Raw genomic sequence first — 27,065 nt, 5'->3', positions numbered from 1 at the left:
CTTCCACTTGCCCCGCTTCCCCTGTACTAGGGCCCAGCCCTCCATGGCATCATCTGGGGGCTGGCTAGCAGAGATCAGGTCGGGGAGCACGGGTGATGGCTCAGGGACTCGGGGAGGTAATGGTGGGGCAATGGAAGTGAAGGAAGATTTCCCTTGGGGCGCGTCCTCTCCCATGCCCGGTGGTATCCCTGCCGCACCCTCCTCCACAAGCCCCGCCAGATTACATGCGGCAGAGGCAGGGCTCCCGCTCATCTGGGCATAGTAGGGGAGGTGCCCCTTGGGCCCAACCGGGAGCAGTGATGGGCTGGGATGGAGGAGGGGTGGCTTCGGGCATGGGGCAGCCAGGGGCACTGGCGATGACAGGGCCAGCGCCCTGCCAGGCCTCAGGGGTCGTGGATGCTCCTCCTTGCCAGGCCAGGGAGCAGTCCCTCCGGACATGCCCCATCGCCCGGCAGAGGTAGCACTAGCCCTCCCCTGTTGAATAATGCACCCAGTAACAGGCCCCCTGGTATGGGACCAGGAATGACCCCTCGAGCGCCTCTCCGTCACACGCCGCCGGCGGCAGTTGAAGCTGCACCTGCCAGCGGAACAAGAGTACGTGACAGAGGGCGGGGTCTTTGCAGCCCGATGGGAGAGGGCTGACAACGGAAATGGGCTTCCCCAGGGTAGAGAGAGCGGGTAATAGGACGGCATTGGGAAGGAAGGGAGAGACGGAGGTCAGGACCGGACAGATGCCCAGGTCCTCCAGTAGCTCTAGGGGGATGAACACGCCCCCCACCGCCAGGCCCTTCTCCACCGCCTCCTGGGTGGCGGCCTCTGCTGCTAAGATGACGACGACCTTTCCATACATTTTGGAAGCCGCCACAATGGCCGTGGGCCGTCCAGAGGTAGGAGCTGAGGTAGATGGTAAACAGCTAGTGGGGGTGATGGAGGGGGCAGTGGTGGTGGTAGGGGTTGGGGGGGGGACACAGATGAATCAGGAGAAGCTCCACGCCACACCCCCCTGTGTCCCCACAAACACAGTCAAGACTCCCCCATCACAAGAGCACAGTTCAAAAGTTACTCAGCCCTGGTCTACACTAGGAGTTAAGGACGAATTTAGCAGCGTTAAATCAACGTAAACCTGCACCCGTCCACACAATGAAGCCCTTTTTTTCCAATTAAAGGGCTCTTAAAATCGATTTCCTTACTCCACCCCCGACAAGGGGATTAGCGCTGAAATCGGCCTTGCTGGGTCAAATTTGGGGTACCGTGGACGCAATTAGATGGTATTGGCCTCCGGGAGCTATCCCAGAGTGCTCTACTGTGACCGCTCTGGACAGCACTCTCAACTCAGATGCACTGGCCAGGTAGACAGGAAAAAGGCCTGCAAACTTTTGAATTTCAATTTCCTGTTTGCATGGTCACCTGCAGCTTGCCATGCTGGCCAGAGCTCATCAGCAGAGGCGACCACGATTGAGTCCCAGAATCGCAAAAGAGCTCCAGCATGGACCGAATGGGAGGTATGGGATCCGATCGCTGTATAGGGAGAGGAATCCGTGCTATCAGAACTCCGTTCCAGTTTTCAAAATGCCAAAACATTTGTCAAAATCTCCCAGGGCATGAAGGACAGAGGCCATAAAAGGGACCCGAAGCAGTGCCGCGTGAAACTTAAGGAGCTGAGGCAAGCCTACCAGAAAACCAGAGAGGCAAACGGCCGCTCCAGGTCAGAGCCCGAACATGCCGCTTCTATGATGAGCTGCATGCCATTTTAGGGGTTCAGCCATCGCTACCCCAGCCATGTTGTTTGACTCCTTCAATAGAGATGGAGGCAACACAGAAGCAAGTTTTGGGGACAAGGAAGATGATGATGATGAAGTTGGTGATCATGCAGAGCTCATCAGCAGAGGTGACCATGATAGAGTCCCAGAATCGCACCCCGCCATAAACTCTCCCCCTTACTCTCACAGATATTGGAGCGCACCGCAAGCGGTAATAACAGTGGGAATATTGATTTTGCTGAGGTCTAACCGAGTCAGTAAACTGCGCCAGCGCGTTTTTAAACATCCATTCTACCACCATTCTGCACTTGCTCAGCCTATAGTTGAACAGCTCCTGACTACTGTCCAGGCTGCCTGTGTACGGCTTCATGAGCCATGGCATTAAGGGGTAGGCTGGGTCCCCAAGGAGAACTATAGGCATTTCAACATCCCCAATGGTTATTTTCTGGTCTGGGAAGAAAGTCCCTTCCTGCAGCTTTTGAAACAGACCAGAGTTCCTGAAGATGCCGACCGTCATGTACCTTTCCCGCCATCCCACGTTGATGTTGGTGAAACGTCCCTTGTGATCCACCAGCGCTTGCAGCACCATTGAAAAGTACCCCTTGCGATTTATGTACTCGCCGGCTTGGTGCTCCGGTGCCAAGATAGGGATATGGGTTCCGTCTATGGCCCCACCACAGTTAGGGAATCCCATTGCAGCAAAGCCATCCACTATGACCTGCACATTTCCCAGGGTCACTACCCTTGATATCAGCAGATCTTTGATTGTGTTGGCTACTTGCATTACAGCAGCCCCAACAGTAGATTTGCCCACTCCAAACTGATTACCGACTGACTGGTAGCTGTCTGGCATTGCAAGCTTCCACAGGGCTATTGCCACTTGCTTCTCAACTGTAAGGGCTGCTCTCATCTTGGTATTCATGCGCTTCAGGGCAGGGGAAAGCAAGTCAGAAAGTTCCATGGAAGTGCCCTTACGCATGCGAAAGTTTCACAGCCACTGGGAATCGTCCCAGACCTGCAACACCATGCGCTCCCACCAGTCTGTGCTTGTTTCCTGGGCCCAGAATCGGCGTTCCACGGCATGAACCTGCCCCATTAGCACCATGACGCCTGCACTGCCAGGGCCCATGCTTTGAGAGAAGTCTGTGTCCGTGTCCTCATCACTCTCATCACCGCGCTGACGTCGCCTACTCACTCGGTTTCGCTTTGCCAGGTTTCTGGTGCTGCATATACTGCTGGATAATGCATGTGGTGTTTAATGTGCTCCTAATTGCCAAAGTGGTCTGAGCGGCCTCCATGCTTGCTGTGGTGTGGTGTCTGCACAGAAAAAAGGCGCGGAACAATTGTCTGCTGTTGCTCTGATGGAGGGAGGGGCGACTGATGACTTGGGTTACAGGGTTGGCTTATGGGGAATTAAAATCAACAAAGGGGGTGGCTTTACATCACGGAGAAACAAAAACAACCGTCACACAGAATAGCCCCCTCAAGGATTGAACTCAAAACCCTGGGTTTAGCAGGCCAATGCTCAACCCACTAAGCTATCCCTCCTTCTCGTATTTCAGGCAGGACTTCAGGGAGGGAGGGGGGAGCAAATGAATACAAAACAAATCTGGTCTATTTCTTGTTTGATCCACTCCATTTATCTTTTACATCTTTGGCTGGCAGCAGACAATGCAGAAGGACTGCAAGCCATCCACATCTCTTGGCTGCTCGGCAGAAGATGGTACAATAGGACTGCTAGCCATCCATATTTCCAGCCTGCTCACCATAAGATGGTACAATAGGACTGCCTGCAGGACTAAAGAGAATGACCTTTTCGAGTCACTCCTAATTTAGTCCCTGCACCCATGTCTGCCCAGGCGCTCCTGACTGACGCGGCCAGGAGCACCTCAGACATGACGATGATGGCTACCAGTCCTATTGTACCATCTGCTTCCACAAGGCAATGGGTTGCTGCTGCTGTGTAGCAATGCAATACCGCGTCTGCCAACACCCAGGAGACATATGGTGACGGTGAGCTGAGCGGGCTCCATGCTTGCCGTGGTATGGCGTCTGCACGGGTAACTCAAGAAAAAAGGCGCGAAACGGTTGTCTGCTGTTGCTTTCACAGAGGGAGGGAGGGAAGAAGGGCCTGATGACATGTACCCAGAACCACCCGTGACCATGTTTTTTGCCCCATCAGGCATTCGGATCTCAACCCAGAATTCCAATGGGCGGCGGAGACTGCGGGAACTGTGGGATAGCTACCCACAGTGCAACACTCCGGAAGTCGACGCCAGCCTCGGTACTGTGGAAGTACTCTGCCAAGTTAATGCACTTAATGCACTTAGAGCATTTTGTGTGGGGACACACACAATCGACTATATAAAAACGATTTCTAAAAACTGACTTCTATAAATTCGACCTAATTTCGTAGTGTAGACATACCCTCAGGCTCTGAGAGCCCCCTCCACAGTGGTCCACAGAGTCCCTGTGCGCTCCCTCAGCAGCAGATGGTCCTCTACTTCTCCTCCTTGGGGTTCCAGCAGCAACCACACCAGCAGCTCCAGCAGACAGTCTGGTGGTCCAGGCAGGCAGAAAGGACCCCTCTCAGGTGATGGTGGTGTCCACAGCAGCAACGACTGGGGCTGGGGTTCTTCACTCCCCACCTCTGGGGAGTGGACCAGCAGGCCCTCCCCGCAAGGGGCTGTAGTTGGAGCAATAGCAGCACCCGAGGGTGGGGGGGTCCAGCAGCCAGCCAGCAACCAGGTAGCAGAGAAGGGAGGGGGGTGTCTGGCCCAGTCAGGGGAGCAGCTGGAGCAGCAGCACGGAGAGCCCAGGGCCTAGCAGGAGCAGCAACCCTCTCCCTCCTTCTCCCTCCAGGCCAGAGGGCTACAGGAGAGTGACTGAAGGGAGAGATCTTGATCCCCGATTAACCAGGTCCCTTTTCCCTGGGGAAGGGGAAAGTTCCAGAACAATCAGGAACTTTCTGGAAACAATTAAGGCAGACAGGCTGATTAGAACACCTGCAGCCAATCAAGAAGCTCCTAGAATCAATTAAGATAGGCAGGCTAATTAGGGCACCTGGGTTTTAAAAAGGAGCTCACTTCAGTTTGTGGTGTGCATGCAAGTAGCTGGGAGTAAGAGGCGCAAAAAGCTGAGAGTGAGAAGGCGTACTACTGGAAGACTGAGAAGTGCAAGCATTATCAGACCATCAGGAGGAAGGTCCTGTGGTGAGAATAAAGAAGGTGTTGGGAGGAGGCTAAGAGGAAGTAATCCAGGGAGTTGCAGCTGTCACGTAGCTGTTACAGGAGCCACTGTAGACAGCTGCAATCCACAGGGCCCTGGGCTAGAACCTGGGCAGAGGGTGGGTTTGGGTTCCCTCCATCCCCCCAACTCCCTACTTGATACTGGAGGAGTTGACCTGGACTGTGGGTTCCACCAAAGCGGAAGGTCTCTGGCCTGTTCCCCGATCCACTAGGTGGATCAGCAGAGACTGCAGGGAATGTTCTTCTTCCTTTTCCCCATGCTGGCCAGTGATGAGGCTAACTGAGTGAATGGCAGATTTGAGCCACGAATGTGGCCAACCTGAGGGCTGCCGTGAACCTCTGAGGCGAGCAAATCCGCCAAGAAGCGCAGGACCCACCAAGGCAGAGGAGGAACTTTGTCACAATTGGTGTGTGTATGTGTGTGTATATATATATATGTGTGCGCGTGTGTGTGTGTGTGATATGCGCCAGCAATGCCCCTCTGCCATGTACATTGACCAAACTGGACAGTCTCTACACAAAAGAATAAATGGATACAAATCAGACGTCAAGAATTATAACATTCAAAAACCAGTTGGAGAAGACTTCAACTTCCCTGGACACTCAATTACAGACCTAAAAGTCGCAATTATTCAACAAAAAAATTTCAAAAACAGACTCCAACGAGAAACAGCAGAACTGGAATTAATCCGCAAACTGGACACCATTAAATTAGGCTTGAATAAAGATGGAGTGGATGAGTCATTACACTAACTAAAAACTATTTCCCCATGCTAACTTTCCCCTTACTGGTTTCAGAGTAACAGCCGTGTTAGTCTGTATTCGCAAAAAGAAAAGGAGTACTTGTGGCACCTTAGAGACTAACCAATTTATTTGAGCATGAGCTTTCGTGAGCTACAGCTCACTTCATCAGATGCATACCGTGGAAACTGCAGCAGACTTTATATATACACAGAGAATATGAAACAATACCTCCTCCCACCCCACTGTCCTGCTGGTAATAGCTTATCTAAAGTAATCATCAGGTTAGGCCATTTCCAGCACAAATCCAGGTTTTCTCACCCTCCACCCCCCCACACAAATTCACTCTCCTGCTGGTGATAGCCCATCCAAAGTGACAACTCTTTACACAATGTGCATGATAATCAAGTTAGGCCATTTCCTGCACAAATCCAGGTTCTCTCACTCCCTCACCCCCCTCCAAAAACCCACCCCCATACACACACAAACTCACTCTCCTGCTGGTAATAGCTCATCCAAACTGACCACTCTCCAAGTTTAAATCCAAGTTAAACCAGAACATCTGGGGGGTGGGGGGGTAGGAAAAAACAAGAGGAAATAGGCTACCTTGCAATAATGACTTAGCCACTCCCAGTCTCTATTTAAGCCTAAATTAATAGTATCCAATTTGCAAATGAATTCCAATTCAGCAGTTTCTCGCTGGAGTCTGGATTTGAAGTTTTTTTGTTTTAAGATAGCGACCTTCATGTCTGTGATTGCGTGACCAGAGAGATTGAAGTGTTCTCCGACTGGTTTATGAATGTTATAATTTTTGACATCTGATTTGTGTCCATTTATTCTTTTACGTAGAGACTGTCCAGTTTGACCAATGTACATGGCAGAGGAGTGGCTAAGTCATTATGCAAGGTAGCCTATTTCCTCTTGTTTTTTCCAACCCCCTCCCCCAGATGTTCTGGTTTAACTTGGATTTAAACTTGGAGAGTGGTCAGTTTGGATGAGCTATTACCAGCAGGAGAGTGAGTTTGTGTGTGTATGGGGGTGGGTTTTTGGAGGGGGGTGAGGGAGTGAGAGAACCTGGATTTGTGCAGGAAATGGCCTAACTTGATTATCATGCACATTGTGTAAAGAGTTATCACTTTGGATGGGCTATCACCAGCAGGAGGGTGAATTTGTGTGGGGGGGGTGGAGGGTGAGAAAACCTGGATTTGTGCTGGAAATGGCCTAACCTGATGATTACTTTAGATAAGCTATTACCAGCAGGACAGTGGGGTGGGAGGAGGTATTGTTTCATATTCTCTGTGTATATATAAAGTCTGCTGCAGTTTCCACGGTATGCATCTGATGAAGTGAGCTGTAGCTCACGAAAGCTCATGCTCAAATAAATTGGTTAGTCTCTAAGGTGCCACAAGTACTCCTTTTCTTTTTCCCCTTACTGTAACTCACACCTTCTTGTCAACTGATTGAAATGGACCATCCTAATTATCACTACAAAAGATTTTTTTCTCCTGCTGATAATAGCCCACCTTAATCGATTGGTCTCGTTAGAGCTGGTATGGCAACTCCCATTTTTTCACGTTCTCTGTGTGTGTATATATCTATCTTCCTACTGTATTTTCAACTACATGCATCTGATTAAGTGGGCTTTAGCCCACGAAAGCTTATGCTCAAATAAATGTTAGTCTCTAAAGTGTCACAAGTACTCCTCTTTCTAACTGTGGTATGTAATTATCATTGAAATCAGCTTCTGTACAAGCTGACTGGAGCAAAGTTTATGTGATGCCAACTTTTTAAAAAGGGTTCAGCTGCAATCCTAGTAATTATAGGCTGGTAAGCCTAACTGCAATACCAAGCAATCTGGTTGAAACTATAGTAACAAATAGAATGAGCAGGCACACAGAAGCACACAATATGTTGGGAAGAGTCAACACAGCTTTTAAAAAGGGAAATTATGCCTCAATAATCTATACAATTTTTTGAGGGTATTAACAAGCACATGGACAAGGGTGATCTAGTTGATAAAGTGTACTTGGCCTTTCACAAAACCACTGACACGCTCCCACACCAAAGGCTCTGAAGCAAACTAAACAATCATGGGAGAAGAGAGAAAGTCCTCTCATGGATCAGTAACTGGTTCAAAGATAGGAAACTACAGTAGAAATAAACAGCCAGTTTTCACAGCGATAATGGGGTCCCCCAAGGATCTGTACTGAGACCAGTGCTGTTCAACATGTCCAAAAATGATCTGGAAAAGGGAGTAAACAGTGAGGTGGCAAATGTTTGTAGATTATTCAAAATTACTCAGGATAGTTAAGTCCAAAGTAGACTGTAAAGAGTTACAAAGGGATCACACGAATTGGACGACCGGGCAACAGAACAGCAGATGAAACTTAATGTTAATAAGTGTAAAGTAATGCACACTGAAAAAAATAATACCAAACATACATACAAAATGGAGTCTAAATTAGCTGCCACCAATCAAGAAAGTGCTCTTGGAGTCACTGTGGATAGTTCTCTGAAAACTAGGGCTGTCAGTTAATCGCAGTTAACTCAAGCGATTAACGCAAAACAAATTAACTAGATTTTAAAAAATAGTTGTGATTAATCACTGTTTTAATCGCACTGTTAAACAATAATAGGCTACCAATTTAAATTTATTATAGATATTTTTGAATGTTGACCATGTGCTTGTTGACACCCTCAAATAATTAATTGTATAGATTAGTGAGGAATGATTTCCTTTTACAAAAGAAATAGTATTTTTCAATTCACTTTCAGACAAGTACTGTAATGCAATTTCTTTGTTGTAAAAGTGCAACCTACAAATGTATAATTTTATTTTTCACAGAACTGCACTCAAAAACAAAACAATGTAAAACTTTAGAGCCTACAAGTGCACTCCGTACTATTTCTTGTTCGGCCAATCACTAAGACAAATAAGTTTACATTTTTACGGGAAATAATGCTGCCCGCTTCTTATTTACAACTGTGACACACTCTATATGATTTTATAAAAATACGCTAATGAGTGTGAATATAATGTAACTGGAATATGCTTCATGCAAAAAGTCTCTTGTAAGGTATCATTACAAAGCTTATAATCTACTGAGTGTGGTCATCCTATTTCTATAAATGTATCACTCTTGTAACTGAAACTAGAACTATAAAATATAACTCTGAGGGCCTATTGTAATCATGCAAAGTGTGGGCCATTAATGGTGGTTTGGAATCTTGATGGCTCCCATTAACCAGGACAATTGTCTGTAAATCGCTCTGTTTCACTTGTAAGTCTTCTTGTATACCTGTGTGCTGGCAAGTGGATAATGAAGTCTTACAGTGGCATGTGATCATGTCACCTGAACTGGAATCCATCCTTAACCTGGTGCTTTCCATTGAGAAGGAGGGGGTGGGAACCCAGAGAGGGACAAAGGATTCCTGCATTATGCAAAAGATATATAAGTGGGTGGAACAGAACAAAGTGAGGCGACCATCATGAGAAATCCCCTAGCTACCACCTGAGCTGGAACAAGGGCTGTACCAGGGGAAAGGATTGTGCCCAGACTAAGAAGGTGTCCAGTCTGTGAAAGAAACTTATTAATACATCTCTGAGGGTGAGATTTTACCTGTATTCAGTTTTATTACTGTACTAGACTTAGACGTGTGTGTTTTATTTTATTTTGCTTAGTAATTCACTTTGTTCTGTTACTACTTGGAACCACTTAATCCTGCTTTCTGTATTTAGTAAAATCACTTTTTACTTATTAATTAACCCAGAGTATGTATTAATACCTGGAGGGGGGAAGGGGGGAAGCAGCTGTGCATATCTCTCTGTCAGTGTTATAGAGGACAAACAATTTATGAGTTTACCCTGTATAAGCTTTATACAGGGTAAAAAGGATTTATTTAGGGTTTGGACCCCATTAGGAGTTGGGCATCTGAGTATTAAAGACAGGAACACTTCTGTAAACAGCTTTCAGTTAAGCCTACAGCTGTTAGGGGACGTGGTTCAGACCTGGGTCTGGGTTTGCAGCAGGCTAGCGGGTCTCGCTCAAACCAGGCAGGGCACTGAAGTCCTAACCTGACAGGGCAGGAAAGCAGGAGCAGAAGTAGTCTTGGCACATCAGTTGGCAGCCTCCAAGGGGGTTTCTGTGATCCAACCCGTCACAACGTCACCTGAAAGTGAGAACAGGCATTCGCAAGGCACTGTTGTAGCTGGCGTTGCAAAGGTATTCACGTGCCACATATACTAAACATTCATATGCCCTTTCATGCTTCAACTTGTAGATTTTTTAACATCTTTTTTACAGTGCAAATATTTGTAATAAAAAATAATAATATAAAGTGAGCATTGTACACTCTCTATTCTGTGTTATTGATGCAGATACCTAGGTAGTCCAGGAGTGCATAGAGGGTCCGGATTGTGCGGAGAAGACTGGTCTGAGAGGGTGCAACGAGAAGCCAATAATTGAGGTAAGGAAAGAGGGAGTGCCCAAGTCAACACATAAGAATCATAGAATATCAGGGTTGGAAGAGACCCTGCTCAAAGTAGGACCAATCCACAACTAAATCATCCCAGCCAGGGCTTTGTCAATACTGACCTTAAAAACCTCAAAGGAATGAGATTCCACCATCCCCCTAGGTAAAGCATTCCAGTGCTTCACCACCCTCCTCGGGAAAAAGTTTTTCCTAATATCCAATCTAAACCTCTCCCACTGCAACTTGAGACCATTACTCCTTGTTCTGTCTTCTGCTACCACTGAGAACAGCCTAGATCCATCCTTTCTCGAACCCCCTTTCAGGTAGTTGAAAGCAGCTATCAAATCCCCACATATTCTTCTCTTCTGCAGACTAAATAATCCCAGTTCCCTCAACCTCTCCTCATAAATCATATGCTCCAGCTCCCTAATCATTGTTGTTGCCCTCTGCTGGACGCTTTCCAATTTTTTCACATCCTCCTTGTAGTGTGGGGCCCAAAACTGGACACAGTACTCCAGATGAGGCCTCACCAATGTTGAATAAAGGGGAACGATCATGTCCCTCGATCTGCTGGCAATGCCCCTACTTATACATCCCAGAATGCCATTGGCCTTCTTCGCAACAAGGGCACACTGTTGACTCGTATCCAGCTTCCCGTCCACTGTAACCCCTAGGTCCTTTTCTGTGGAACTGCTGCCGAGCCATTCGCTCCCTAGTCTGTAGCAGTGCATGGGATTCTTCTGTCCTAAGTGCAGAACTCTGCACTTGCCCTTGTTGAACCTCATCAGATTTCTTTTGGCCTAATCCTCTAATTTGTCCAGGGCCCTCTGTATCCTATCCCTACCCTCCAGCATATCTACCTCTCCTCCCAATTTAGTGTCATCTGCAAACTTGCTGAGGGTGCAATCCATGTCATCCTCCGGATCATTAACGAAGATACTGAACAAAACCAGCCCCAGGACCGACCCTTGGGGCACTCCGCTTGATACCGGCTGCCAACTAGACATGGAGCCATTGATCACTACCCGTTGAGCCCAACAATCTAGCCAGCTTTCTATCCACCTTATAGTCCATTCATGCAGCCCATACGTCTTTAACTTCCTAGCAAGAATACTGTGGGAGACCGTATCAAAAGCTTTGCTAAAGTAAGGGAATAACATGTCCACTGCTTTCCCCTCATCCACAGAGCCAGTTATCTCATTATAAAAGGCAACTAGATTAGTCAGGCATGACTTGCCCATAGTGAATCAATGCTGACTGTTCCTGATCACTTTCCTCTCCTCTAAGTGCTTCAGAACCGATTCCTTGAGGACCTGTGCCATGATTTTTCCAGGGACTGAGGTGAGGCTGACTGCCCTGTAGTTCCCAGGATACTCCTTCTTCCCTTTTTTAAAGATGGCCACAACATTAGCCTTTTTCCAGTCATCCTGGACCTCCCCCGATCACCATGAGTTTTCAAAGATAATGGACAATGGCTCTGCAATCACATCCGCCAACTCCTTTAGCACTCTCAGATGCAGCGCATCCGGCCCCATGGACTTGTGCACGTCCAGCTTTTCTAAATAGTCCCTAACCACTTCTTTCTCCACAGAGGGCTGGTCACCTCCTCCCCATGCTGTGCTACCCAGTGCAGTAGTCTGGGAGCTGACCTTGTTTGTGAAGAGAGAGGCAAAAAAAGCATTAGCTTTTTCCACATCCTCTGTCACCAGGTTGCCTCCCTCATTCAGTAAGGGGCCCACACTTTCCTTGACTTTCTTCTTGTTGCTAACATACCTGAAGAAACCCTTCTTGTTACCCTTAACATCTCTTGCTAGCTGCAACTCCAGGTGTGATTTGTCCTTCCTGATTTCACTCCTGCATGCCTGAGCAATATTTTTATACTCCTCCCTGGTCATTTGTCCAATCTTCCACTTCTTGTAAGCTTCTTTTTTGTGTTTAAAATCAGCAAGGATTTCACTGTTAAGCTAAGCTGGTCGCCTGCCATATTTACAATTCTTTCTACACAGCGGGATGGTTTGTCCCTGTAACCTCAATAAGCATTCTTTAAAATACAGCCAGCTCTCCTGGACTCCTTTCCCCCTCATGTTATTCTCCCAGGGGATCCTGCCCATCAGTTCCCTGAGGGAGTCAAAGTCTGCTTTTCTGAAGTCCAGGGTCCGTATTCTGCTGCTCTCCGTTCTTCCTTGTGTCAAGATCCTGAACTCGACCATCTCATGGTCACTGTCTCCCAGGTTCCCATCCAATTTTGCTTCCCATACTAATTCTTCCTGGTTTGTGAGCAGCAGGTCAAGAAGAGCTCTGCCCCTAGTTGGTTCCTCCACCACTTGCACCAGGAAATTGTCTCCTACATTTTCCAAAAACTTCCTGGATTGTCTGTGCACAGCTGTATTGCTCTCCCAGCAAGATATCAGGGTGACTGAAGTCTCGCATGAGAACAAGGGCCTGCGATCTAGTAACTTCCGTGAGTTACCGGAAGAAAGCCTCGTCCACCTCATCCCCCTGGTCCGGTGGTCTTTAGTAGACTCCCACCACGACATCACCCTTGGTGCTCACATTTCTAAACTTAATCCAGAGACTCTCAGGTTTTTCTGCAGGTTCATACCGGAGCTCTGAACAGTCATACTGCTTGCTTACATACATTGCAACTCCCCAACCTTTTCTGCCCTGCCTGTCCTTCCTGAACAGTTTATATGACATGTACTCCAGTAATGTGAGTTATCCCACCAAGTCTCTGTTATTCCAATCACATCATAATTCCTTGACTGTGCCAGGACTTCCAGTTCTCTCTGCTTGTTTCCCAGGATTCTTGCATTTGTGTTTAGGCACTTAAGATAACTTGCCAATCGTCCCTCTTTCTCAGTATGAGGCAGGAGCCCTCCCCTCTCGCACTCTCCTGATCATGCTTCCTCCCAGTATCCAACTTCCCCACTTACCTCAGGGCTTTGGTTTCCTTCCCCCAGTGAACCTAACTTAAAGCCCTCCTCACTAGGTTAGCCAGCCTGCTTGCGAAGATGCCACAACATGTAAGCTGCCACAACCGCGAAGACCTTTGTGAAGGCATAGGGGGGTGGCAATCCCAAAGGGGAGGACACAAAACTGATAATAGGAGGTGCCCACCATGAAGCATAAGAACTTGTTGTGACGATGTGACTCAGCAGGGAGGGGGAAGTGTTGACCTGGGAAAGTGCCCTAGGGATGGGAGACCTGAGAACCTGTCACCTGAGCCAGGAGGGGGAGGGGGAGGTAACACCTCTGCCCAGGAATGTGAAGACAGGCTGCAGGAGAGAGCCTGCTGGGGGGGGTTTAGTTTTCAGTTTGGTGCTGGGTGGAGGAACACAGGGAACCCCAGGGCTGGGGTCTAAGCTCCCTGCTCCCGCAGAAGGACTTGACTGAGGGGTGCTGGGTGTACCCCACAAGCTCTGTTTTGGGCTGTGTTCCTGTTGTCCAATAAACCTTCTGTTTACTGGCTGGCTGAGAGTCTCAGTGAATCCCAGGAAGGGAGGTGCAGGGCCTGGACTCCCCCACACTCCGTGACACTTGTGATGCGTGGGATGGATGTTCATATGAACAAGCGTCTTTCATATCAAGAACCGTGAACCAGGCGCCACAGAAAAGCCATGGAAGGATAAGGAGGAGCGTCACCATACGAAAACGGAAGTTGCACATGAATTTGTCAGGGAGAGAAGGTCCAAAATGGTGTAGAGACCACCCCCTTTCTTCGCCTTGGATGTACCACATGGCTGACGCATGCATGGGTCAACAAACACCACTATGAATAATTCTGGTGCATATGCACACCCACATTTGGAATCCACATAGGGACCAGCAATTGAAGGAGAACGCGTAGTTACTAAATAATTTTCATGTCTTGTAATTCAATACTATCTTTACAGTATGTATGCAACTATACTCAATTGTCATTGGATCAAAAGACATGTATTTAGCATTTAGGTGTGAATTTACTTAATAGAGAACTGTTTGGCTATCACATGGTGTTTACAAAACTGAAGCCTTCAGGCTGAAGCCTTTGATCTTCCAAGCAAGTGCCACTGGGACTTTTCACAGACTCAAGTATCTATTCTTTGTCAGAGGAAAACACATGCTGTGATGGGTTTTCTGTGAAGACACCTGGCAGTTTACTCTCTGTGCACGATAGCTATAAATATGGATTCATGGGACTAATCCAACATCTCTGATCTGCTGTACTCTAAAAGGGGAGTTTGAGCCATTGAACTGAGATCCCCAAAAACTCATTTTGGGACTCCCTGAAAAATTCATGGAAGGACTAAGAGATTTACGGAGAATTAGCAGACTTTATATCTCTGCTAATAAGTAGACTCATATAATCCAGCGAACTACAGCCTCACCTCAGTCCCTGGAAAAATCATGGAGCAGATCGTGAAGAAATCCATTCTGAAGCACTTGGAGGAGAGGAAGGTGATCAGGAACAGTCAACATGGATTCACCAAGGGCAAGTCATGCCTGAGCAACCTGATAAGAACTGGCTCTGTGGATATGGAGAAAGCGGTGGACATGATACACCTTGACTTTAGCAAAGCTTTTGATATGGTCCCACATTCTTGCCAGCAAGTTAAAGTAGTATGGATTGGATGATTGGACTATAAGGTGGATAGAAAGCTGGCTAGATTGTCGGGCTCAACAGGTAGTGATCAACAGCTAGATGTCTAGTTGGCAGCCAGAATCTAGCAGAGTGCCCCAGGGGTCGGTCCTGGAGCTGGTTTTGTTCAACATCTTCATTAATGATCTGGATTATGGGATGGATTGCACCCGCAGCAAGTTTGCGGATGACACCAAGCTGAGGGGAGAGATAGGTATACTGAAGAGTTGGAATAGAGTCCAGACTGACCTAGACAAATGGGAGGATTGGGCCAAAAGAAATCTGATGAGGTTCAACAAGGACAAGTGCAGAGTCCTGCACTTGGGACGGAAGAATCCCATACACCACTACAGGCTGGGGACTGACTGGGTAAGTGGCAATTCTTAAGAAAAGGACCTGGGGATTACAGTGGACGAGAAGCTGGATATGAGTCAACAGTGTGCCCTTGTTGCCAAAAAGGCTAACGGCATATTGGCCTGCATTAGTAGGAGCGTTGCCAGCAGATCAAGGAAAGTGATTATTTCCCTCTATTCGGCACTGGTGAGGCCACATCTGGAATATTGCGTCCAGTTTTCAGCATCCCACTACAGAGAGGAGGTGGACAAATTGGTGAGAGTCCAGCGGAGGGCAACAAAAGTGATTAGGGGGCTGGGGCACATGACTTATGAGGAGAGGCTGAGGGAATTGGGATTATTTAGTCTGCAAAAAAGAAGAGTGAGGGGCGATTTGATAGCAGCCTTCAACTACCTGAAGGGGGGTTCCAAGGAGAATGGAGCTAGGCTGTTCTCAGTGGCGGCAGATGACAGAACAAGGAGCAATGGTCTCAAGTTGCCATGGGGGAGATCCTGGTTGGATATTAGGAAACACTATTTCACGGGAGCGTGGTGAAACACCGGAATGGGTTACCTAGGGAGGTGGTGGAATCTCCATCCTTAGAGGTTTTTAAGGCCCAGCTTGACAAAGTCTTAGGGTGATTTAGTTGGAGTGGTCCTGCTTTGAGCAGGGGGTTAGACTAGATGATCTTCTGAGGTCTCTTACAATCCTAATCTTCTATGATTCTGATTCAATCGTAATATATTTTCTCGGCTTTGACCTTTTAATAACTAATTTATTTTCTTACACAATAACTTACAGTTTGGTTACTAGAGAGTTTGGCTCCAGTGTTGTTTTGGGGGAGATCCTGAACATCCAGTGACCTTCAGTGAATGACTGGTCTTTTAGGACTGGAAAAACCTAATGTGTTGTGTTTTTAATTTTAATAACCTTACACCATAAAGTCCAGTTTGTCTGGGTAATAAAAAGGGGAAGGAAGGGAATTATCTGTATTCCAGGGTAAAACTAATATAGTGATCCAGCAGTACTCTTTATTACTGGCTTAGTGAATCTAATGACAGACTATACCACCAGTTTGGGGATGTCTGCCCTATTTTCTGACAATCTGTCCTGAGTTTGGGTATTGTCAGCTGAGAGTCACTCCAGGCACCACGACAACCCCATCTCAAAAAAGATATAGTAGAACTGGACGAAGTACTGAGAAGTGCAACAACGATTAGGGTTACAAACTTCCATACAGAGGAAGATTAAAAGACTGGAACTGATGATTAAGGCTACGATTTGGTCACAGCAGTCCTGGATTCCGTGACTTTACCAGACCCCCATAACTTCTTCGGAGGCTGCAGCTAGGGCCATGCGCCCCTGCCCTGCAGCTTGCACCAGGGGCTATTACGGGTCCATGCACCCCTGCCCCGCAGCTTCCGCAGGATTTGCAACCAGGGCAGTGTGTCCCTCCCACATGGCTTCCGCCAGGGGCTGCAGCCAGGGCCATGCACTCCTGCCCCGCTTCCGCCAGGGGCTGCAACCATGGCCGTGCACCCCTGCACCGTGGCTTCCGCCAGGGAATGCAACCAGGGCCATGTCTCCGTTTCCCCACTCCCACCCCCCAGCTTGTAGAGTTATCTTTAGTAAAAGTCACAGACAGGTCACGGGCTCCATGAATTTGTTTATTGCCCATGACCTGTCTGTGACTTTTACTAAAAATAGCCATGACAAAATCTTAGCTTATTGATGAGCTTCAAAAAGAGACAACTAAGGAGGGGATATGCCAGAGGTCTATAAAATCATGAATGGTGTGGAGAAAGTGAAAGTGTTATTTACCACTTCACATAACACAAGAACCAAGGGTCACCCAATAAATTTAACAGGTAGCAGGTTTCAAACAAATGTAAGTAGTACATCTTCAGACACCACACAGTCACCCTTTGGAACTCATTGCTAGGGGATGTTGAAAAGGCCAAAAGTATAACTGGATTTAAAGAAGAATTAGGTAAGTTTGTGGAGGATAGTTCCATATATGGCTATTAGCCAAGAGTGTCAGGGAATGTAACACCTTATGTTCTGGGTATCCCTGAACCCTCTGACTGCCAGAAACTGGGACGGGGGATGGTTCAGTTGATAATTGTCTTGTTCTTTTCATTCTCTTCATCCTCTTCATTCCCTCTGAAGCATCTTGCTCCAGCCACTGTCAGAGACAGGATACTGGACTGATTGAATTATTGGTTTGACCCAGTATGACCATTCTTATGACCTCAGCTATATCTGACACCCAATTCCAGGGGAAGCAATATATTAAAACTTCTCACAGGGTCCGTTCAGCTCTGTAAATTGGCCTGTGGTTGCGATGCACGTCAGAAAATGCTTTACACATGCACTATGATACTAGGGCACCTGGAGCCTGGTGTGTTAAACTGTGCCAACTAACTAAGGGATGTCAGCGTGCATTACAGCCAGCTGTGTCTTACATGAAACAGGTAGTGGCTCATGAACCAAACCCTACCTAAATATTATGAGTGCCAATCCTGCCCTTTGGACAACAGATATTCTCATATCTCCTAACTAGAGCTCTCACCTGGGACTACAAATGCAACCAGTATTAGGGAGGAGTGATAGTAACTTCCATAGTTAATATTGAGCAGAGATTTCTGTTTATGAGCCAACTTTTCTAAGTGCAACAGGGATTGGGATAGACTTTATGGGGCACATTTAGGATTGGTTGGTCAGGATACAGTGCCCCCCTCCACAAAAATGAGCTGGTTTGAAAGTTCAGATTCTTATAACATTTTTTGCACTGGGCAAGGGGGGAAAAAACCAGCTACGGCTCAGTGCCTCAAAATTTATATTGCTGGACTGATCCTGAACTCAGCTATTCAAGGGTACCAAGGACCTGTTTAGAAATATTTCATAAGTTATTGCACTACAAAAGCTTTTAGCTACTCTGCTCATGGACAGGTCTCACCTCTGAGCTATTGTTTCCACAGAACTCCTGTGTAAGTGACACACAGAAAATGTCTACACTGGCAAGTTTCTGTGCCACAAGTTTACCACTTTTATTAAAACACTGGAATTAAACTGCCATTGCGTGTCCACACTGTGCTCCTTGTGACGCTGGAGCACATCCACATTAGCAGCTCTTGCAATGGCAAAGACAGCAGTGCATTGTGGTATCTAGCCCACTGTGCAGCTGGTCTCAGGGTGCTTTGGGAAGGGTTTGCAATGCCTCATAGGGAAAGCACAGCAACACATGGTGCAATTCTATTCTTCCATGGTCCTCCTACTACTTTGCCAGCTGCTATTCAACTAAGCGGGTGGGGGAGAAAGTGTGTGAGACAGGGAGTGTGGGTGTGGGGTGGAGGGAAGACTGTGGTTTGGGGTCAGAGAGTACATCAGCATGCTGACTTGTAAGTTCAGACAGCAGCAGGAAGCAACAAGTTCTGAGGCAGGGGGAGGGGGAAACCCCGACATCAGCCCCCGCCTCCCTCCCTGGGCTCTCTGCACAGCACTGTCTCTCTCACACACGCACACACGCCTGTGTTCAACAGCACGAGCATTCCACAATAATAGAATCATAGAATATCAGGGTTGGAAGGGACCTCAGGAGGTCACCTAGTCCAACCCCCTGCTCAAAGCAGGACCAATCCCCAATTATATCACCCCAGCCAGGGCTTTGTCAAGCCTGACCTTAAAAACTTCTAAGGAAGGAGATTCCACCACCTCCCTAGGTAACGCATTCCAGTGCTTCACCATGCTCCTAGTGAAAAAGTTTTTCCTAATATCCAACCTAAACCTCCCCCACTGCAACTTGAGACCATTACTCCTTGTCCTGTCCTCATCTACCACTGAGAATAGTCTAGAACCATCCTCTCTGGAACCACCTCTCAGGTAGTTGAAAGCAGCTATCAAATCCCCCCTCATTCTTCTCTTCTGCAGACTAAACAATCCCAGTTCCCTCAGCCTCTCCTCATAACTCATGTGTTCCAGACCCCTAATCATTTTTGTTGCCCTTCGCTGGACTCTCTCCAATTTATCCACATCCTTCTTATAGTGTGGGGCCCAAAACTGGACACAGTACTCCAGATGAGGCCTCACCAATGTCGATAGAGGGGGTCGATCACGTCCCTCAATCTGCTCGCTATGCCCCTACTTATACATCCCAAAATGCCATTGGCCTTCTTGGCAACAAGGGCACACTGCTGACTCATATCCAGCTTCTCGTCCACTCTCACCCCTAGGTCCTTTTCCGCAGAACTGCTGCCTAGCCAATCGGTCCCTAGTCTGTAGCTGTGCATTGGGTTCTTCCGTCCTAAGTGCAGGACCCTGCACTTATCCTTATTGAACCTCATCAGATTTCTTTTGGCCTAATCCTCCAATTTGTCTAGGTCCCTCTGTATCCTATCCCTGCCCTCCAGCGTATCTACCACTCCTCCCAGTTTAGTATCATCCACAAATTTGCTGAGAGTGCAATCCACACCATCCTCCAGATCATTTATGAAGATATTGAACAAAACCGGCCCCAGGACCGACCCCTGGGGCACTCCACTTGACACCGGTTGCCAACTAGACATGGAGCCATTGATCACTACCCGTTGAGCCCGACAATCTAGCCAGCTTTCTACCCACCTTATAGTGCATTCATCCAGCCCATACTTCTTTAACTTGCTGACAAGAATATTGTGGGAGACTGTGTCAAAAGCTTTGCTAAAGTCAAGAAACAATACATCTACTGCTTTCCCTTCATCCACAGAACCAGTAATCTCATCATAGAAGGCGATTAGATTAGTCAGGCATGACCTTCCCTTGGTGAAGCCATGCTGACTGTTCTTGATCACTTTCCTCTCATGTAAGTGCTTCAGGATTGATTCTTTGAGGACCTGCTCCATGATTTTTCCAGGGGAAATGGTTTGCTTTGTGTCCCGGAGCAGATCAGTACAGCACGCAATGGCTGTCAGAAACAGTGCTTTGAAAGGGGAGGGGTGCATGTCTCTAGGGCAGCAGAGTTCAAAACAATGAGCAGAGCAGTCACTTGAGGCATTATGGGACAGCTCCAGAGACCAATTACAGCACAGAAAGCAATCAAGTGTCTGCACTGACAATAGAGCGCTGGAGCCTCTGTGCAAATAGCCGTTGAGGTGGGTTTTTTGCAACACTGCAACTGAGGAGTTTTTACACAAAAAGTAGCCTGGCAGTGTGTACACGTCTGCAGTTTGAGCACAAAAAGTTGCTATACTGCTCAGAAACTTGCCAGTGTAGACAAGCCCTGAGTAAGGTGAGTTTGGAGAACAAGCACTCCCCTTAAATACATGCAGCTTGAGTTCCAATTCACTCATTGGGAGATATGTGCTGTGCACCTTAGGGCTTTCAACCAGCCTTTCCCTCAGTATCTGGGCCACAACGAAGCTCCTTTTGGAAGTGCGAGTGGTATGTGAAGTTTAGAGATGTTCAGCTCCCCACAAGTGTACTCCCAATGCCATCTACCCGCCTCCCTGGATCTTGCTCTGAGACAGTTTCGGTAGTACTCTGTCAGGGATGTGAAATCTGGTATGGTGGTATGGGCCAGGCGGAGGTGGGAGAAACTAGCTGCCACACTGAAAATAACACCAGTTTGGCCAGTACAAAAGTCCCAGTCAGGATGAAGTGGTTCTGAGCCACGAGAGGCTCACTGAACTCCTGGCCGGCAGCACTAAGCTTGATGGACTGGGTCTGGAACTGAGGCTGGGAACAACGTATGCCACAGAAATACAATGCTGAGACTGGAGAGCGTTAAAAACGGGCAAACTCTGTCCAACAGCACCGAGACCAGGAAGAGAGATCCACCACTAATATGGACATGAGCCATTTCTAACTTATGCAAGCCTCCTATATACAGGTGGGTGTGCAGAGTTGTTTTCCCCACAGTAGTCCCTGATGTGGCCTAGGGATTCTACGTCTCCTCTCCCCTTGCTGTCTCCAGCTGCTAAATACACTCTTCACAATCCATTAGCTACAACCTTCCCTCCTGATCACGGCCTTTACAGCACTACTTGGGGCATGGTAGCTCATTGATGGTGAGATGTGCCTAGAAAGACCTCACGAGGTTCCCTCCTATGTGTTCCCACCAACTATGCCCCTCTCACTTCCACAGCTTTCTCAAAAAGATGGGAAATTCACAGCCAAAAAACTTAATTAATGTAGATGTAAGTCTACCTAGTGCTGCCTTGTGCCCTTCCAGAATGTGGAGACGGGCTAAACTGAACGTTTCCAAACCAGGACATGCAGAATTAAGACAACACCTCCCACAGCATTACTTCAACTCTGTATTTTCTGCTGAATGGGAGTTTTACGTTTAGCCAACCTCCACATTATAATTTAAGTTTAGCTACAATCCCACATTACAATTACAATGTAATTGTAAACATGGATCATCACTGGGTGGGTGTTTCTAGTGGGGTCCCACAGGGATTGGTTCGTGACCCTACTCTATTTAACATATTTATTAAGGACCTGGAAGAATACATAAAATCATCACCGAACATTTGCAGATCACTAAGATGGGAGAAATGATAAATAATGAAGACGGCAAGTCACTGATACAGAGCAATCTAGATCACTTGGTAAAATGGGCACAACAACATGCATTTCAATACAGCAAAATGTAAAGTTATACCTCTAGGAACAAAGAATGCAGGCCATACTTACAGGATGCAGGACTCTATCTTGGGAAAAAGTGACTCTGAAAAAGACTTGAGGGTTGTGGTGGATAATCAGCTAAAAATTAGCTCCCAATGTCACACTGTGGCCAAAAGGGCTTGGATGTATAAAACAGCAGACAACTGAGGAGTAGGAAGATTATTTTACCTCTCTTTGCCAATGACACATCTGCTGCTTGAATACTGTGTCCAGTTCTGGTGTGCCCAATTCATAAAGGATATTGATAAACAGCAGAGGGTTCAGAGAAGAGCCACAAGAATGATTAAAGGATTGGAAAACATCCCTTATAGTGATGGACTCAATCTGTTTAGTTTAACAAAGAGAAGATCAAGGGGAGACTTGATTCCAGTTTATAAGTACCTATGCAGAGAGGAAAAGAAATTTGATAACAGAGGGCTCTCCAACTAGCAGACAAAAGCATAAGATCCAATGACTAGAAGTTGAAACTAGAAACAAATTCAGACGGGAAATAAAATCAAATTTTTAACAGTCAGAGTATATTAACCATGGAAACAATTTACAAAGGGCTGTGATGGAGTCTTCAATGCTGTCAATTTTTAACTCAAGATTGGATGTTTTTCTAAAGAGATCTACTCTAATTCAACCAGGAATTAATTCAAGGAAATTCTATGGCCTGTGTTATATGGGAGGTCAGACTAGATGATCACAGTGGTCACTTCTGGCTTTATTATCTATGAAAATGGCGACTACCATTTCAGGCAGTCTAAGGTGATCATTTCATTGCTTACATTCTGATCAAGTGTTTAATGTTATCTGCACAACTAATAGGCCTAGAAATGTAATTTTTTAGAACAAAGTTGAGATTCTGGAGCACAGCTCTGCAGCAAGAATAAAATCCACAGCAAATCCCATAGCTGCAGAATACACAAGGCTTTGATTATAAGGCCAATTTTACAGATGAGTGAGGTACAGATACTGAGGCCTAGATTTTCAAGTGCCCAATAATAAATGATCAGTCTTCACCATGGCCTCAAGGTTCTGTACCAGGCCCAATGTTGTCAAATATGTTAATTAAAGTGGTGAGGTAGTGAAATTTGCAGACTCAAACTCCAGTTATTTAGGTTATTCAAGTCCAGAGAAGACAAAGGAATCCAGAGGGACTTAACTGAGCTAGGTGAATGGGCAACATGATGGAAAATGAAGTTCAGGGTCCAAAAATGCAAAATAATGCACATTGGAAGGATAAAATGGAACTACTCATACACCTTACAAGTTCTGAATTAACTATAACAACTTATGCAGGCATCACTGTGGAGTTTGCATGAAGACATATGCTCAAAGTGCAACAGTGGTCGAAAAAAGCAAATAAGATGCTAAGGGTATGTCTACCAACACCCAGGCGGGGTGTCAAACAACCCATCAACAGCCATTGTCCAGCAAGAAAGCTACAGTTCAATGACTCACCTGCACGAGGCCACACTAGGGGAATTTCTCAACCTTTCGTGTAGACTCAGCAATGCCCCCCAGACATGCCTGGACTTGTGTTCCCCAAGCACATGGGACTGAGGGTATAAAACAGAACATAGAGGCCGATGCTTCGCCTTTCTCCTGCCCCCACCTATGCTGCAAGCAACAAAGACACTCACAGAAGATCCAACAGAGGATGCTGGCCCAGGTTTCAAGGGTGAAATCTGTATACTATGAACTGCAATATCCAGTGGGGTGAGAAAAAGTTCTTAATCTAGATGTTGTCCAGTTTAATAGGGTTGAGACTTTAGACTGCGTGCTTCTAGTTTATTTTATTTTGGTAACTAACTCTGACTTTTTGCCGATCACTTATAATCTATCTTTTGTAGTTAATAAATCTGTTTGACTGTTTATCTTTACCAGTGAGTTTGTATGAAGTGTGTGGCAAAACTGTTCAGAGTACAAAGGCTGGTGTATATCCACTTTCCATTGATGAAGTGGTGAACCAATTAATAAATTTGCACTGACTCCTGGAAAGAACACATCACACAACAATTTTTTTTTAAAACAATGCAAAACAAAAAACAACCAACCAAACAAAAACGTATTTCCCCCTCCACTGTCATACAGATTAATAGATTAAGGGATTTTTGGCAAAACTTTCGAAGAGCATTTACCTTGGGACAGTCCCTGCTTGAAAACTGCAGCCCAAAAGATGAAAGTTTTTGAGTCTATAACAACAAGAAGCTATAATAGAACCTGTTGTGCAAACTTAGCAATAGCATTGCCTACTACTGCCACTACAACTATTTCCTAATGGATGCTCGTGTTCCATGACACCCAGCCCCTTACCTTCCTTCAGTCTTCCACTCTGTCCACTGGCCAGTTGCAAACTTGTACTCAAAAAGATCATTTTTATTCTTCAAATTGGAATTGGAATATATATCTCCAGTGTAGCCACCTGGATAACAACAATTTCATTAGACAAAGTTTCACATTTGGCACAATGTATACTCAGTTATTATGAACATTAGCAAATAGCTGATTGAAAATGACATAACTCCACCGAACAGTTTATCATATAGAATAATAGAGCTATGTTAAGGTTATCTCCTCTATCTTTACATTACAAAAAAAATCTCAAGACTTTTTTTTAAAAGCTCTAGGGATGTTTGGACCTCAACTGCTGTATTTCCTAACAAGCCCTGTCTGGCAGTGGCAAAATCCTAGACTGTGATCTCCAAGCCCCCAGACAGCCAAGTGCATGTCATACATTATAAGTCCAGAAGGGATCATTGTGATCATCTAGTCTGACCTCCTGTATAGCACAGGCCACATTCTGTCTATCCTCTTCATCTTGGAGACTCTCTCCAGAAGAGTTAGCATTGTCAGCCACTATATCATGATGAATGGCAGGCTCTCTGGAGGTGATGCTGCCCAATCCTTCTAGAACAGATAGGGTCTTTTGATAATTCAAGGAATTTTATTATGGTCCTTTATTTCTAGACACCGCCTCAGGTCTTTTGCCTTTTGCCAGCACAGGTTCTTGTGTTTGATACCCAATGTGGAGAGCTGCTGACACAGCCATTAGTACACTATTTCTGATGACGTTCCTAGCTAGCTCTGCACATACTGCTCATCCCACAACAATACGAAGGTACGGATGGTAGCACACTGTGATATCACTTAACAAAAAAATTTGTCTCTGAAAATGGCTTGCAAGTGAGCTCCACAGGGCTAGGAGACTCCTGGACAACTTGACCCATTAACAGTGGAATGCAGAAAGGAGATCACACAGGCCACATCTGTAGCCTCTGGTACTCTGCAAGACAGTGATGGGAGGACTATTTGCACCAACTGCATTACCACGGTGGTCAGGCGTGTCCACGCTGGCACTCTACTAGCTGAACTAACACTGATTAGCACTTATCCCCCATGGGGAATCAGGATAACTTAAGCCAATGGATAGCAGAAAAATAGTTGCCTTTAGCAAGTTTGTATGTGGGCAAAAGAGCACTTCCCAATAGTGGAAGGACACAGCCACAAGTTCCTCTACTGTAGAAAAGGCCTGTCCCTCCACCACTACAGTCCCCTGGGCACAACACTAATGGCACAGGCTCAGTGGGAAAAACCTCACCTACTGAATCATCAGCAATATTACAAACCCTTTAATCCATGCGAATCAAAGTTTTCTGAGGTAAGGTAAGGTTACAATACTTTGATCATTTGTCAATCAAAAGAACCGGTGTTTCCTCTCATATTAGAAAAGTGAATTAGCATTGGAAGGAGCCCAAGCAGAGCCCTGCTAAGTGCAGCTAAAATCATGCTGAAAATGAAGCTCATGATGTTATGTTGATAGTTAGGGCAATAGGATCTTCATAGTCAATTTTGAGAGGGGCTCGTTTTCACAGCTTTACCTGTACTAAAGGATCATTTTTAAGCCCTGGTTTAAACACTATTTCTGCAAACACAAGTTAAACACTGTTTGCCTGGTCAGTGTGGATCAGGCCCAACTATTCTAAGGTACCATTAACAATTAGGCATAATAGATTACTGATTAGGCACAACACATTTAATCGGTGTTAGCACAAACCATCTTTAAGAACAGGTTTAAAAACTATTCCCTACCATGGGTAAAACCTTAAACTAGATAAAGCAGGGTAAAGAAAAGGGACAACCCGAAGTCTCTGACAAGTAGGTGATTTAATTATTCAGCTGTCCAGCCTTCTCTTTAATGCATTGGAAGGAAGTCACTTGCCACTGGGCTATGAATGAGGAGCTCCTATTTGTTTAAAGGCTACCAATTTAAGTAGTGGGCTTGAGTAGTTGTTTATTTTACACAAGTAGTAGGCATCCTTCAGTCTCGAGAGACCATGGATATGTACCTGAGAGGTAAAGAATTTACTCAATTGATTTTATGGCAGTTGTGGCTGTGACTGAAGAGACTGAATTGAGAGAGAGAGAATCTCTACTGCATCTGACACATTTAAAGGTGGTATTTTGACCCTTTGGGCTCTGCCTTGTGCAAGCTCTTTTCTTCTCTTCCAAGCTGAACTGCTTCCTCTCATAACTCTGGAGACCTTTGTTAAGCTCTTCTTTCCAAAGGCTGCAGTCCTGAGTGTGATCTTCCCAGTTACACACATCCATTGCTTTTGAGGTCTTGCTTGCACACATCCTTGAAATGCAATTTTGGGCACCCTTTGGCTCTTTTTCCAGATGCCAGGTCACCATACAGGATATCCTTTGGGACGCACCCATCATTCATTCGGCACACATGCCCAAGCCAGTGGAGGCGTCTCTATTTGAGGAGTGTTTGGCCCTGGGTATACTGGCCCTCTTGAGCACCTCAGCTCAGCTCAGCAACAGCTCCAGGAGATCCCAAAAATCTGACAAAGGCAACTCATAGGTAAGCTATTGAGCCTCTTTTCCTGATGACAGTGTAAGGTCCATGTCTTGCTCCTGTACAAAAGTGTGCTGATAACACACGCACAATACACACAGATCTTTGTGTTTTCTGTCAGTTTGTTGTTTTGCCATACCCTCTTGCTCAGTCAGACATTGTTGTGGCAGCTTTTCCAATGCGGATGTTGAGTTCTGTTTCAAGTGAAAGATTGACTGCGACAGTGGACCCCAGATATGTGAATTAATTCACCACTTCAAGCTCATAGTTGATGGAGGGTGCTTCTTCAATTCCTTGGCACATTATGTTCTTCTTTTTAGGCTTACGGTAAGCCCAAAGCCTTGGCAGGCATTGGAAAAAACTATCCATGAGGTTTT

At 46.2% G+C, this 27,065-nt stretch overlaps 1 protein-coding gene across 12 annotated transcripts in view; it reads right to left on the bottom strand.

Annotated features, from left to right (window-relative positions):
- Nucleotides 1–27,065, bottom strand: part of LZTR1 (leucine zipper like post translational regulator 1) — a 317,240-nt gene that overhangs the window by 263,694 nt on the left and 26,481 nt on the right. For 10 of the 12 annotated variants that reach the window (XR_013348515.1, XM_077839232.1, XM_077839229.1 and 7 more), the window contains exon 5: nt 24,141–24,249. Coding sequence is in view for 9 of the 12 variants with exons in the window: in XM_077839232.1 (XP_077695358.1) it covers nt 24,141–24,249 (109 nt within the window). In the remaining 3 variants the exon portion in view is untranslated. Of the gene's footprint in view, nt 1–4,187; nt 5,856–9,824; nt 9,922–24,140; nt 24,250–27,065 lie in introns of those variants that run through there. The other 2 variants (XM_077839238.1, XM_077839237.1) reach the window with 2 other exon arrangements.

Source organism: Eretmochelys imbricata, chromosome 21 (assembly GCF_965152235.1).
Source record: "Eretmochelys imbricata isolate rEreImb1 chromosome 21, rEreImb1.hap1, whole genome shotgun sequence".
NCBI lineage: Eukaryota > Metazoa > Chordata > Testudines > Cheloniidae > Eretmochelys > Eretmochelys imbricata.
The sequence above is the reverse complement of the archived record's forward strand: the minus strand, read 5'-3'. Positions and strand labels throughout refer to the sequence as shown.